General features: G+C 40.0%; 1 protein-coding gene across 6 annotated transcripts in view; it reads left to right on the forward strand.

The window, feature by feature from the left end:
- taok3a (TAO kinase 3a) overlaps positions 1 to 14594 on the forward strand; it is a 58058-nt gene that overhangs the window by 36491 nt on the left and 6973 nt on the right. For 4 of the 6 annotated variants that reach the window (XM_042337179.1, XM_007899056.2, XM_007899057.2 and 1 more), the window contains 5 exons: positions 760 to 927; positions 3130 to 3330; positions 6984 to 7121; positions 12276 to 12512; positions 13875 to 14003. In XM_042337179.1, coding sequence (XP_042193113.1) covers positions 760 to 927; positions 3130 to 3330; positions 6984 to 7121; positions 12276 to 12512; positions 13875 to 14003 — 873 coding nt within the window. The remainder of the gene's footprint in view (positions 1 to 759; positions 928 to 3129; positions 3331 to 6983; positions 7122 to 12275; positions 12513 to 13874; positions 14004 to 14594) is intronic. The other 2 variants (XM_007899059.2, XM_007899060.2) reach the window with 2 other exon arrangements.

Below are 14594 nucleotides of genomic sequence, written 5' to 3' on the forward strand. Positions count from 1 at the left end.
TTGTCTCGCTTCAGAAGTAATACATACTGGGATGTAGAAATATTAAGAGATGTGGGAAAAAAAGACCAGAAAATGGAATTATGAAGAGAGTTGCTATTGAGCAGGCTGAATAGGCACCTCTTTGTTTGTTTACTCACAGGGTAATCAACAACTGGCACGGGTTGCTGGGAAAGGTGGCTGAGGCTAGCACACTAGACTCATTTAAAAGCAGTTTGATCCTGTGATAGGGGGCAGGGGTAAGGGGTATGATAGGGTGGGTGTTCTTGAAGGATGAGACATTGTATGCTGCTTTTAATGCTCCTGCAGTATTAAAAGCAGTATACAAGAAGGGTAACCAATATGTTGCCCTACCCGTTCTAAACAAGCTTCTGCTCTGCCTTGTACAATAACTTGTACACCAAGCAAACTATTTTTGGACTGGAGCATTAGCTGCAAACATTAGCCAGAAGGAATATTTAAGCTTCAAGATACGTGAAGGGCATCTTGAGAATGCCCAAAAGGGATAAAAATTGTGCTCCAAAACGTAAGTCTTGAGGTGTTGAGCAGCATTGACACAAATGTACATTGGTGTATAAGGAAGGGGGGGTCACTGTGATTTGTTCAAGTTACAAATTTACCTCTTACTTCATCCTGAACAGGCTTGAAAGAATTGTCATTAATTTTATAAGAATTGGACCTCGTGCCTCTACACTGCAGATTTTGATTTGTAGGTATTTGAGGATACTGATCAACTTTCATTTGTTTTGTTTTTTAAATCAGCATCATTTTGTTAGCCGAGAGCGCTCACCAAGGGTTCTCTGTGACCTTATTGCAAGAACAAAAGCAGCCGTTCGAGAGCTGGATAATCTTCAGTACAGAAAAATGAAAAAGATCCTCTTTCAAGAAACTCACAATGGACCAATGACTGAGTCGCAGGAGGAAGAGGAGGTAAGATGCAATGGCAATAAATAAAACCAACATTACAATCAAGGTCTATATTTCAGAGTTGATGAGAGACAGGTCTACATATTACACCATGGTATCAGCGCTCATTATTTACCTATGATTATTCTCAATGTGCAATGCTTCAGTATTAGGACATTTAATTGTTTTTATTTGTCTGATGAGTCAGTTAGTAAATTGGCCACATGGTGGTGCAGTGAGCCACACAAAGGGGTCCCTAGTTTGATCTTTGCTCTCTGCTCTATCATTTTTAACTCCGTTTTGGAAAATAAATGCCCTCTGCATCGTTGACGAAGGAAAGGAGAAATCAGTTTGGGCTTTTTGTCCTAATCAATATCCTGTAGTTACTCAGTGCATCTTCTGGACACTGAAAATAACAATGTCAGTTTCACAGTGATGTCCCTTCTCTTTTCCCCTGCCCTGCACCCCACACACATAATAAAATAGCCAGTTCCTTAATGCTTGTAATCTGATGATTTATTCCAGTGGAACTATAACTCAGTATAAGTTACTGGCTTCAAGAGAGCAGGGGAAAAGGAACAGAGTAATCTAAAACAGTTTAATAAATGCGGGAATAAATGCATAATTTTTTTAAAAAACTGGAACAAATGAAAGAGACAAAATTCAAATTATGGTCATCATCAGTAGTTCTAGTTAACAAGAGTAATGGTGATGAATTGTATGCTTGGAACAGAAGTCCAATATACATGAAGTTACTCTTCATTGTCTCAGCTTCTCTTAAATGACTTGTGTTAACCTTATAAAGTGATGGTTAATTAAAAAGGCTTTTGCAACCTTGCAAAACTCAAAAGGCATTAAAAATAAATCTTCCTTTTTTTATTGGTAAATGCATTCAGAACAGAAATTAGCCAATGTAGAGAATGTTTGGCAGTTGGAAAACTTTCTTTTAATAACATCACCCAGATAGGCTTTGAAAATTAGGTAATCCATTTTGCATATTTTGTTTTGTGTATTTTTCATAAAATAAACTTCTCCAAAGTTACAATTGTTAAGCTCTCATTTTGCAAAATGCACACAGTAGAATCATTTTCTTAATAGAAAATATTTTAAAATTAATTTCTAAAAGTAAAGCATATACAAAAGACTCCTTTGCATAATGTTTGAATGTTTTACATTAGTTGAAAATTAAGTCTTCAATTTAAAGGAATATGCAAGGTTAAGTTTACAACTTGTTTACAAGGATTTGTTTACAAAAAACACATATTTTGAATAAAATGTGATATCGTGCTCCTGTGATATTCCTCTGGTACCTTCGCCAAGAATGACCACTTATTGCTCATCAACCAAGATAATGTGCGTCAGGCTGATCATTTATGTTTTGACACAAATATTATTTTAACAGGGTACTGGATGGTGATCAGGACTGTGAATCCTGGCTTAGTTTAACTTTCCTCCTCTTTGCTGGCCCAACCCAATTACCCTTTCTATCTTAGGAACAATGAGGTCAATTGAACCTCCACTGATGGCCCAGTTGAAATCAACAGAAAATCAAAATTTGAAGCATCTCGGTCTCTGACAAATGTCTCAAGGTGCTGCTGGGCCATTTCATTTTTCTCCTCTCCCCATCCCCACCCCCACAAACTCTTTATTTACAGAAACCCAATCTCACTTTGTGCCTCTTCAAAACAATTCACTAACAGGCATTTATTTGATAACCTCCACAATGGTCTCCAGTAGCCATTAGATGTTTCTGTGTATGATTGAACATAGATTAGCTGTTCAGGATCGGATGCATGACGTTTCCACTAAAATATATTGTGTTTCTCTTAGTCTTTCAGTTTGTGTAAAGACATTCCACTATAGATGTGTTAAATGACTGATGTCGGTATGCAATGATATTAATATTTAAACTGATCACTCCAAAGTAACAACTGAATAAGAGCAACAAACAATAACTATATTTTTCTTGTCAAAACCTTGCATGTCAGTTTAAAATAATACTATTTTACATTTAAGATACTACTTATTGATTGCATTACCGCATCAAAACTATATTTCCACATCTGAATTGTTTTTATATATAGGTTAATGCTTAAGGTTTCAGTCCTATATATAAATGAACTTAACAAATGAGATTTGTCTCACCGCATGTGATTTCTAAATGCACGTCACCACTAATGCATGTTGGGCTATACTAACGTATTGCTTTCCTCTATCTTCTTACAGGACAGTGAGCATGGTGCAAGCCTAGGTAGTAAAGTAGACAGCCTGGGCAGTAATCAGTCCATTCCCAGTATGTCTATCAGCACAGGCAGCCAGAATAGCAGTGTTAATAGTCTGCATGAAGTCTTTGATAGCTCAGAGAACACCATGATGCATGATAGCGATAGCACCATGCAGTCCAATATCTCCGTCATCCATAAAAAGGTATGTGTTTTTGTGTTGTGTCAACATGTTTGCCTGTCTGAAATGTTTTCAAACTCGCACAAGCTACTGTTAAAATCTTTACCTGTAATGACCATCTTGGAGACCTGAATCTTAAGGAAACCTTGTCTTCAATATTGAGTGGCAATCTTTCAGGATTTAAATCTGAAAAACAAGCAATTTATCTCAACTTTCCCCAAGATCTTGACAATTTAAACATCGTTAAAGTAGAAGGTGGTAGCATAAATGTTTTTTGAAATATATTATTGCTCGTTAGGGGTTTTACCCACCTCGTTTCCTCCTGGATTGCCCCACGGCCTACTTCTGTTCCAGATTTGTCATCTTCCACTGCTCTATTGGAGTTACAGAGCAGTCAACTGAGCTACCCCATCTCTCTTTCACGTCGCAATATCCGTCCATCTTGCTCCCCAAAAGTGAACCATGCTTCGCTCACTCTCATTGCTACTTTTCACCAGGTTACACATTCCAGCAGACCCCATCCCATTTTCCGTAAAGTGGCTCTGGTTTCCAGTCTCCCTCTTAGTATGAACCCTAACTACTCTATATCATCCTTGCTCTCCACTGTTCATTTCACTGCTCCTTTGAGGTCCTCATCATCTACTCCCTTCCCAAACCTGATGGCTGACTTGCTCAAATCTCCTCTTTAATATCCTTTTACCTCTGTGGCGGTTTTGTAAGATGGTTGTTGAGACAGGCAAATCCATGGTACTCCAAGTCACTGTTGATGACCGTTTAACCAGCCTGGTTTGTCAATGGAAGTTCGAATGGATGTCATCTGCATACACATGGAAGTGAACCCCGTTTCTCCAGATGTCTCAGAGAGGATTGGGTGGGGAGCATGTAGATTAAACCTGCTAACTGCAGCATTTTGATCAAACTGCTGATATAACTCCATTGATGGCACTTTCAACTCTGGGTCAGAAGGTTATTGATTCAAGCCCTACATAAGGACTTTAGCTCACAATCAAGGTTGATATTCAGTGCAGTGCTGAAGGAGAGCCAGGAGATGCTGTCCTTTGGATGAGACTTTAACCTAAGGTCCCACCTGCTTCAATGTGGATGGTAAATATCCCTTGGTAGAATATGTTGTTTGAGACATTTCAGTGTGATAAGGCACTGTATGAAATACAGTTTGTTAATAGTATTGGTTAAAACACATTAACTTCTACCTATGTTTCTACCTCACTCCTGTCATGACACATAGCTTGTCATTGAAAGCAATGTCTGACAAGCTTCCTACTGTCCAGAGTATTGACTTGATTCTGGATTCCATTGCCAAGCATCTTACCTTGGTGCCAGCTCAGCTCCAAGGAGACCCAGCTTACCCCTCTTCCCCCCCAACCCCACCCGCCTTTCCAAGTCAAAGATAGATTTTAGTAGAGTGTCTATACAACCCACAATTCAAAGTAATTTTCCAGATCCCCTTTGTAAATGCATTTAAAAATAATTATCAATGGCTATATAGTGTGTTGAAGTTAATTACTGTGGGTCAAAACTCTGACTTGTGCAGTGTTAAATAAAAGACCATATGGGTTACATGTTCAAATCTGTGAGCAAGGTGATCTCAGCCAGGGAGCTATTGGGGCACTACCATAAATACACATAAAGCACTCTGATTAATAATAATACTCTTTGCATGTTAATGCTGAATAAGGCGATATGAGCTGGGATTCCCTTCTGATTGCTGTCTAGCAATGATAAACAGATTGTGCTGGGCTGAGCCCTGTATGAACACTGACTCATTCACTGTCAAGTCTCCCACGTTAGTAACGGCCAACTGGGTAAGAACCTGCACCTGTGGAACCATTCCCCAGGGAAAGAAAAAGGAATCGAATGCCTTTTTTTTAAAAAGAAAAAATGCTGAGGGGAAAATGATTAGTAGTTGATTTTGTTGAGTTGGGGAATTATTCTATTATCATTTTAATTTGGGGGGATTATTAGGCCAGATTTTAAATGTATCTTGACTACAGTTGTGTAGAAGTTTGAGTCATATAGAAATGATCAAAGTTTCCTCACTTATAAATTGATTATTTTTAGTTTTATAAAGATAAATACAAATATTAAGCACAGTGCTGAATAAAGCTAACAAAGGTAGACAAGACAAAACTTGTAGCTGAAGCAGAACATTGATGGGAGACCTCTGCAGCTAAATTAGTCAAAACTTTGTTTTGGTTTATAAATGATAGTATTGATTCAGTCATACTTTGTGAATTCCGTTGTTATCTATCACATTAGAGACACAGATTCCCTTGGATAATTAAAATAGGTGGATAACAGGTTCGGCTGTGTGCAATTGAAGGGGAGGTAGGAGCAGAGGGCAAGACTTTGCCCTACTTTTGGTTAATATCTTTCGTCCACAAAACACAGTAATTGTGTTTCTCTCCCCGTGTCCTCCAAATAAAATTGGTCCTTCACTTCATAGCTGCTTGCAATATATTTGCTGTACATAAATATGCTGCCTTGTTTGACCAGAAAATGTACAGTGACTGCACTTTACAGTACATCCTGCAAAGCACTTTTGGATGACCTCCTGACGTGAAAGGCAGTATATCAAATGTAAGGATTATTATTGCGGATAATGGGATACCGATCATTAATATTTAGAAAACGTTTATACTTGTTAATGAAATTAATCGTTGCTAATTTCTTTGAACTTTTGATTTTGTTTTAGAATCCATTCAAGTAAGAAATGAAAATTCTAACTGACTTTTCAGATCTTGAATATGGTTCCAAAGATGATGATGATAATCCTTGCATTTGATACAACACCTTATCACGTTGTTGAGACATCTCAAAGCATTTCACAGGATATACTGTAAAGTAGTTTGACTGTATTTTGTGGACGAAACGTGGCAGCCAGTTTCCACACAGCCATGGAGTGAGTGGCCAATTTTATTTGAGGTATTTGTTGGCCAGGATACCTGGAGAAACTCCCTTCTCTTTTCGAATAGTGCCACGGGATTTTTAACATCCACCTGAACAAGCAAACTGGATCTCGATTTAACATCTCATCCGAAGGACAGTGTATCTAACAATGCAACACACCCCCAGCACTGCATTGAAGTTGTAATCTTAGATTATGTTTATCCCAAGACCCAACATGGGACTTGAACCCACAACCTTCCGACTCAGGCAAAAGTGTTACCCCTGAGGCAGGCTGACACACTAAGGATGTCTCCTTAGCTCAATCTTTAATACCTGAAAAAAGCTCAAATAGATTGTTTTGACATCTGTTCCTACAAAGAAAAAAAAAGATCTTTAATGCACTTAATTGTTCCTGCTTTTATTGCCAACCAGCTTAATACCAATTATATTTAAGTGTAAAAAAAAGTGTCAGAGCTGAATATAAAGAATCGGTTTTGTACAAATATTTCCCGCAAATGATCTTTTTGAAAATGTTGCATAAGATTTTTCTACCGAAGGACTGCCAGAAATTCAGGAAGCGTCCCCACGACTGATCAGCTGACTCCCTATCCTGCAATGTGTTGGTTATTCATTTCACTGTTCAGCTGCAGTGACTGGTATAGCTAACTATGCTTTTCATACAGTGCTTGCAAAAGAAGCCGAGGTTCAACAAAGGTATCCAGCGGGGAAAGCACACAGCTTGACATCGCGTTTGTTTTATCCCAATTCAGCAGGATCATGTATTCATAAGGGATGAAGGAGGCCAGAAAGACAGCAGGCCTGATCTGCGGCCTACACCAACTCTCCATAGTCAGGCCTCTCTGCTTAAGAATCGGGAGCATTTTGCTACAATCAGAACAGCATCTCTGGTAAGAAATGTCAAACAAAGGGTTTTTGTCCAATGCCTTTCTCTCTCTCTCTCTCTCTCTCTGCAACGACTGTTGATGCTGCTGTGAACATGTTAATCGTTTGAACAAAGCCATAATTTCTCCATTGGTCCACTAATTACGGAAAGGAGGTTTTTTTTTTTAAGAATTCATGCAACAAAAGATTTGCTTAAAATTCTTCTCCTGCTCTCTCTGTATTTTTTTTTAAACATTCTAGAAATGCGGTCAAACGAATAGTGCTTCGGTATTGAAATATTCACCGTTCAATGGATTTATGGTTGCAGAGATTTAATTTAATGTCAAATGGGTAATCTGTCGAAGCAGTGAGATGGCTCATTCTCACAGGAATAAAACGGGCTGAATGAATGTATGCAGTATTTCAGCATTCGTATGTTTGGACAGATATCCCCATTTATAGATCGAACAGAGGATATTAAATGTCAGCTCGAAAAATGCAAGTTTTATTTTATTCGAAGAACTAAGAACTCCCGAACATCGGGGTCATGAGTGGCTTATGTAGCTCCTTCCCTCAAAGCACATTCTGCAAAGGTAATAGCAAGAATTGGTTAGACCACAGCATCTGCAGGATGTGATTTGAAGGTAAATTAAATTCCAGACCTCTATTTTCCAATCGTTGTGGCTTGATTTTTTTACACTGCTTCCTTGCACTCCAATTATTATGTTGCTTTGTTTAATTTTTATTTGATGAGATTGGAGAAAATGTGTCTTATTTCTTTCTCTTCCCCTCCCTCCCCCACCAATCTTCAAGCCCCCTCCTGTAGTATGACTGTGAAACAGCAGTTATGGCAGCCTTGAGAAATAACCCACATCTCACCTTTTGTGAAGTAGGCTCTGTAGACGTGATTTATGTTGTGAATTTTTAAAATATATATATATATAATTGCATTTTGGAGTTGTAAGAATGGGAGCTGTGTTGCATTGCTGTTAGCGTAATTAATTAAAGGCTATGGTTGTGTCTGTTTTCAGATTGTCTGCATTGATTGTGTTAATATTTTGTGCGCGATTTTCTAATTCACCTGTTTCAGACACTTATTATACCTCGGATAGTAACTTACTATAGCAATGGGTGATGTCATTTAAGGGAGGGTTTTTTTTGGTCAGCTGGGCATCTGACACACTCAGAAATCTATTCCAATACAGACTATTCCAAAGCAGCTCGACCTATACATTCCACTTAAATAGAAATTTCCCTGTGTCTGGAATGGGGTGCAAACACTCTTCCCAGGGGGGGACACCCTTCTTATCCAATGGTAATAGGCACAGATAGGCAAGAGCAAAGCTTGCAATGCCAGAGTGTGCATGGGTATTACTTCAGTTTAACCACTTAACGCTATAGAGCTTGCCATTGCCCTTACTATCTGGCAGTGGCAAGCTTTGTTAAGCTAGGACCATCTTACCCTTAAGAACTTTGGCTCGCAGGAGCTGAGTGGGAAGAGTCCCAGCCCCGAGTTACTTATCCGCCCCTACAAGTCTTGTCAATGATCCAAATTGGTTAGTTTGTTATCAACAGGTCCGTGGCATATTTTAGACCTACTATCTGGTGCAGGAATCTGCCTTAGAGAATCGGCTTAATTCCATCGCCAAATACATTATCGTGGAGGCATTCAGGCCCTCAGGGACCCAACTTATCATTTGTCTTCCCCCCACCCCACCATCCAGGATGATAGTTGGTCATTAGACACCTGATGAGCACAGGATGGATTGTTGGTTATAGGAATTCCTGTGAGGCTCTAGGTGAGCATCACAAGTCAGTATGAAATGAGTGAGCGCTGCTGGTATCCTCCTGCCCACAGCTCAGACACACCCCAACCCATTGAGCAGTGGATCCACCAGTTGAAGGTGTGGAGCTCAAGCAACAGCTGCTTTGCTCCCCTGCGTGCTAATCAGGATAGATACCAAGCTCCGGATATATGAGCATGTGTTCACAAACCCAGATTCCAGGTAATACCTTCCAACAGCTGTCATCCCGCGCATCAATTTCTTCATCTACATTGATTTCCTGATAAGATGAAACTCTGTTGCCCCTTACATCACATCATACAGAGAGAAGATTTTTTAGTGGAATGTGCTGTGAGCCTGGAAATAATAATAATAATCCTTGCATTTGATATAGCGCCTTATCACGTCTTTGAGACATCTCAAAGCGCTTAGCAGAATACACTATAAACTGTAGTGATTGTGTGCTTTGTGGGCTAACCACGGCAGCCAATTGTGCACGGATCAACCCACGGATATGCCTACCTTCCTTATTTTTTTAAAATTCAGAATTGTAACAGATTACATTTGTATAGCACCTTTCACAAGCATAGCTGTCTGCTATACCATCCACTTAACTATTCTTACAGTTCCTCATTACTAGCTTTAAGAAAGGTGGGTGATGTTGAGACGGCAGAACAAGAGGATATAGGTTCAGAGTTGTAAAGGGCAATTTCAGAATGGATACCAGGAAGTTTTTATGCAGAGGGTAATAACAACTGGACTCATTTAAGAATCAGCTTGACAATGTGAAGGGGTAGACAGCCAGCAGGGCAAGTATTCTGGAGTGATGAGATTGGATGGGCCGATCTTGTGATCTGATCATACTGCTTGTTTTCTACTGTTTAATTTTACAAATTATAACTTGGTAGAGGACAACTATCTATGGATGTATTGTATTCAAAGATGGGGAATCTCCTGTGTCTTGACTATATTGAGCACCCAGGACAGAATCTGTTCTGTAATTCAATTATTGACCCATTTACTACTTGTACAATATCCTTGCTGCAAAGGAGAGTTTTTCTTGTTCCCAAAAACTCAAGATTTCAGGTTTTGCTATCCATTCACAACAAAGTTCTTTTTTCTGTTCTAAAATAATTTCGCTTCCTCAATCAATTCTCATCACTGCCACTTCCCAACTCAATTCGTCCTTAAGATAAAATAACATTGAAGATTTGTACTATTCCTGGTGCCTGCCATCTTTTATCTTGCCTTTCATTTTAACTCTTTGAGTGCCATGGTAGATTTCACCTGACAGCCTTGAGCTCTGGGTGTCCTGACAGGTGTATTCACAAGAACGCAGACCATTTTCTGGTATTGATGTGTTAAAATGCATCAGAAACTAATCCGGTTTCATGTGTGTCATTCTTCCAACTCTGGGTTTCTATTGCTTACCACTTTTACTTTGTCTTAAGATGGAGTAATAATAATAATCCTTGCATTTGATATAGCAAAACGCTCAGCAGCCAATTGCGAACAGCAGTGTCCCATAAACAGTTGTGGATTGAGTGACCAATTTATTATTATTAGATTAAGTTGGATTGGGTAGGGAAAAGGAAAAGGGGGTAGGCTGAAGGTAAAGAGAGGGAGTGAAGTTAAGGTGGGGGGGTACAGGAAACATTAATACTCCTGATAGATTAATTTTACACCTGCAGTGTTTCTGTTCATTTCACCAGTGTGGAAATTGAAAACATGCAAAGCCACCACCTGGCTCACGGGATATTTTCAGCGACCTTTCAGTAGTCTTACGGGTTTAAAATCTGCTTGCCACGTGGGTTTTGCTACCACACCTTTTGCTAGTGCAGATTAGCTGTCACGCTTGCCTACATTTTGTTACAGATTTTTTTTTCCCCAGGAAATCACAATTATTTTGATTCTTAATTTCGGTTCTGACTATTTTGTGATTGAGGTGGACATAAAGGACCCACCTGCCCTTTTTGCCATTTGCTATTTCAAAGAAACGTGGAGTCTTTCTCCTGGTTGACCTGGTTTCTAATTTATTTCCCTCCTCAACCACATTTGCCCCCAAGGCAAATTAAGTGTCTGCTCCTCTTGTTTCTGTTAATGTGGCGATGCTGGGACAGATGTATCGATGTAACAAACATCCCTTAGTTTCTTATCAATTTCTCAGCATATATTTTGTGAAGCATTGAGACATTTTTTTCCACGAGATGACAATATTTGGGTAGCAGCCTTCATGGAGGATAGTATCTCGGAGCTCTTCACAGTGGCAGTGTTGGGTGCTGAGCAAGGTGGGAGGGTGTGGTCAAAGAGGTAGGTCTTCAAGTGAGATTTAAAGGCAGAGGGGGTGAGTTGGAGGGAGTGAGTTTGAGATTAGGGGAATAGTGGCTGAAGGGTGGGATGGAAGAGTTGAGGGATGCGCAGCAGGGCTGTTGTGGCTGAGCGAAGGGAGCGGACAGGGAAGGGTATAAGTAGATTAGAATAGTGTAGATGGACACAATCTAAATGTTAAGAATCTTTCCATTTGATAAAGCGCCTTATTGCATTAAGATGTCCCAAAGCGCTTCAGAGTTTGTGTAAAGTGCGTGTTTATAATTTTATTAATAATTATTCCTGGCCAAGAGCTGGTAAGAATTGCTTTTTATGAATTGGTTATCTGTGTGCATTGCTTTTCCTCGAATGTGACCTTTGCCTTGTCGACTGCTCTAGTCTACGCAAAAAGAGCAGCCAGGAACCAAGTGCCACCCAGAAAAAGCAGCAGACACCAGCCACTCCATTACAAGAACGCAAGCGCATTACATGAACCTCGGGTGTGAATTATTTTGCTCGTGCACGCAACCAAGATTAGTGTTGCCGAATTAAGCTCCAGTGCGACAAAGCAACAACCTCACCACTGTGTTCTTGTTCATCAGCTTTCTTTTTTTGTTGCATCTCAGACGGGTAGAATTGAAATCCAACAGGAATTGGAAAAATATAATAATAATCCCTCCAAAACCCAAAACAATAATAAATTGGTCATTTTTCAATCTACGACTGTTTGTGGGACATTGCTGTGCGCAATTGGCTGCCGCGTTCGCCCACAAATATACAGTCAATTCACTTTACAGTGTGTTCTGTGAAGCGCTTTGGGACGTCCTCCCGATGTGAAAAGCGCTATATCAAATGCAAGGATTATTATTAAGGATTATTATTATATTAACATTTTCCAAATCGAGTATAAATTTTTGGATATTTCTAATTCTAGGAAATTGCACATAAATTCCGCAAGCAGTGAAGTGCAGTTCAGAGGCTTAATAAATAGTGCAGCCCAATTTACACCCAGCAGTGTCCCACATGGGCACATCGTAAGTGATCGCAAGGGTTCGTCTTGAGAATGATTTCGTTTCTTGTTGGCATTAGGTTACAAGACAGATCCATGAGCATGAACAGGAAAACGAGCTGCGAGAACAGATGTCGGGCTACAAGCGGATGCGACGACAGCACCAGAAGCAGTTGATGGCTCTAGAGAATAAGCTGAAGGCGGAGATGGACGAGCATCGCCTCAAATTGGAGAAGGAGGTAGAGACCCATTGCAACAATGCATCCATTGAATTAGAAAAGCTGGCAAAGAAGCACCAGATTGCTATGGAGAAAGAGGTAAGACTTTCATTGATGCATTTCATTGACATCAACGTGCATTGATCCCACGAAAACAATCTTAAATCCTGTTTTTACCTTTGCAGCTTCCTTAAACGCGTCCACTCCCCTCCGCTTGGAAGACTGCTTCACGTCCCCTGCTCTGCCCACTCTACCATCAGCATTCGGGCTTTCAGCCTTCTGCCCCCATTCTCTGGAACTCCATCCAAATTCTCTTTGATTGCGAACTTTGATCATCTTTTTCCCCCTAATCCCTTGGCCCCACCTATCCCAAATCCAACCCCCAGCTCGGGTGCAAATCCTCGACTGTCCAGTGCCTTGAGATGTCTTCCCGATGTGAAAGATGCTATGTAAATGCCATCTGTTGTTGTTTGAACAACTAATTTTGAAGAACTTTAAAATTCACAATGTGAGTTAAAAAGTTCTTGGGATAGTTACCCCTGGGTTTTTTAATGTTATTGATGTGACTATTTCACTCCCAGCTCTTAAATCGTATTTTATAGTTGACCCAGAATTCCCACATTTCCAAAAAAAACTCTTCAGTTGTGGGTCAGCAAGTTTGGAGTAGAAAATACTCTGTGAACCTACTCTTCTGCTAATACTGGATTGTTTCGCCAGCTTTAAAGATAGTATAAAAAGGACATTTTTTAAAATAGAATTTGTTGCAGAAGCAACATATTTGCTCCAAAAATATGGAATAGTTTAATTGCAACTGACTCAATTCTCAACTTTAAACATTCTCGAGTTTTATTCGTATGTAAGTCTAATCTAAGTTGTCTCCAAAAGTGATGTCTGTGCCCTGGAAAACTTTTTCTTTGCGAGTGCTTTCAACTGAGTTAAGTGTTTGTCGTTGAAATAACATGTCTTCCTCTTCTCAGATTCTACCTAGTTGGCTTCATGTTTCACAGTGGCAATTCACTTGCCGTATTCGATTCATTGCAACAACAAATTGCATTTATTACTTTCACGTCGGGAGGACGTTCCAAAGCGCTGGACATTTGAGGGTTTGCACCCGAGCTGGGGGATTGGATTTGAGAGGGGTGAAGCCAGTGGGGGTAGGAAGATAATTGAAGGCACGGTCAAAGAGGAAGGTCTTGAAACTGACTTTAAGAGAGACAAGGGAAGGGGTGAGGCAAAGGGACTCTGGGATGAAGTTCCAGAGAGCGGGAGCAAAAAGGCTGAAAGTCCGACCACCGATGGTGGGACGGGCAGGGTGGAGGTCGTGACGCAGGCCAGCGCCTGCCGAGCAAATGGAATGGGTGGGTCGATGAGGTTTTAGAAGGTCACAGAGATGAGGCGGGGCAAGACCGTGAAGGACTTTAAAAGTTTTTCATTTCATAAAGCTGGTGTGGCTTCTTTCAGATGAAGGCAGCAGCACAGGAGGAAAAGAAAGTCCAGCAGCAAATTTCAGCCCAGCAGAAAAAGGAACTGAACAACTTCCTAGAGAATCAGAAACGCCAGTACAAGATGTGCAAGGAAAAGATTAAAGAGGCAAGTAGAACCTGGGAAAGACTATTTTAAACACAAATTGTAACTTTGTAAATTGATAATAAATTACAGCAGCTTTCTTAGTTTATGTCCTATGGAAACGTAGGAGTACCTATGTTTACTTGAGAATGCTTAGGCTTTCTAAAAAATAGAAAAAAATACTTTCAGTAAAAACTTACAACCTCGCTTGTTGGTATTTAACATAAAAGACACTTTTTTTGACAAGAGATTTTACATAGATTGTACAGCAGACAAACGGGCCCTCCAGCCCGACTTGTCCATCCCGGTGTTTTAAACTCAGTAAGTGTCTCCACTCACTTCTTACTCCCTCCCATACTCTTCTATCCCCTGCTCTCTCATATGAGATATCCATTGCTACTCCTTTACTGTTTCTTTTTGGTATTTCTCTTTTTATGTGCTCTTTCTAACTGTGGCCTTAAGTGGGTGTCTCCTATTGGAAGAAGACAGGTTCAACAAGATATTTAATGATTTAGAATTTGTGTGCAAGGCTGAAAATTAGCAGGTTTCATCGGGCAGAGACCAACCTCACCCTTGCTGCACTGTTTGCTGCATGTAAATTTCTAGCCAGTAGTT

This window comes from Callorhinchus milii, unplaced genomic scaffold, assembly GCF_018977255.1.
Source record: "Callorhinchus milii isolate IMCB2004 unplaced genomic scaffold, IMCB_Cmil_1.0 Scaffold8, whole genome shotgun sequence".
Lineage (NCBI taxonomy): Eukaryota > Metazoa > Chordata > Chondrichthyes > Chimaeriformes > Callorhinchidae > Callorhinchus > Callorhinchus milii.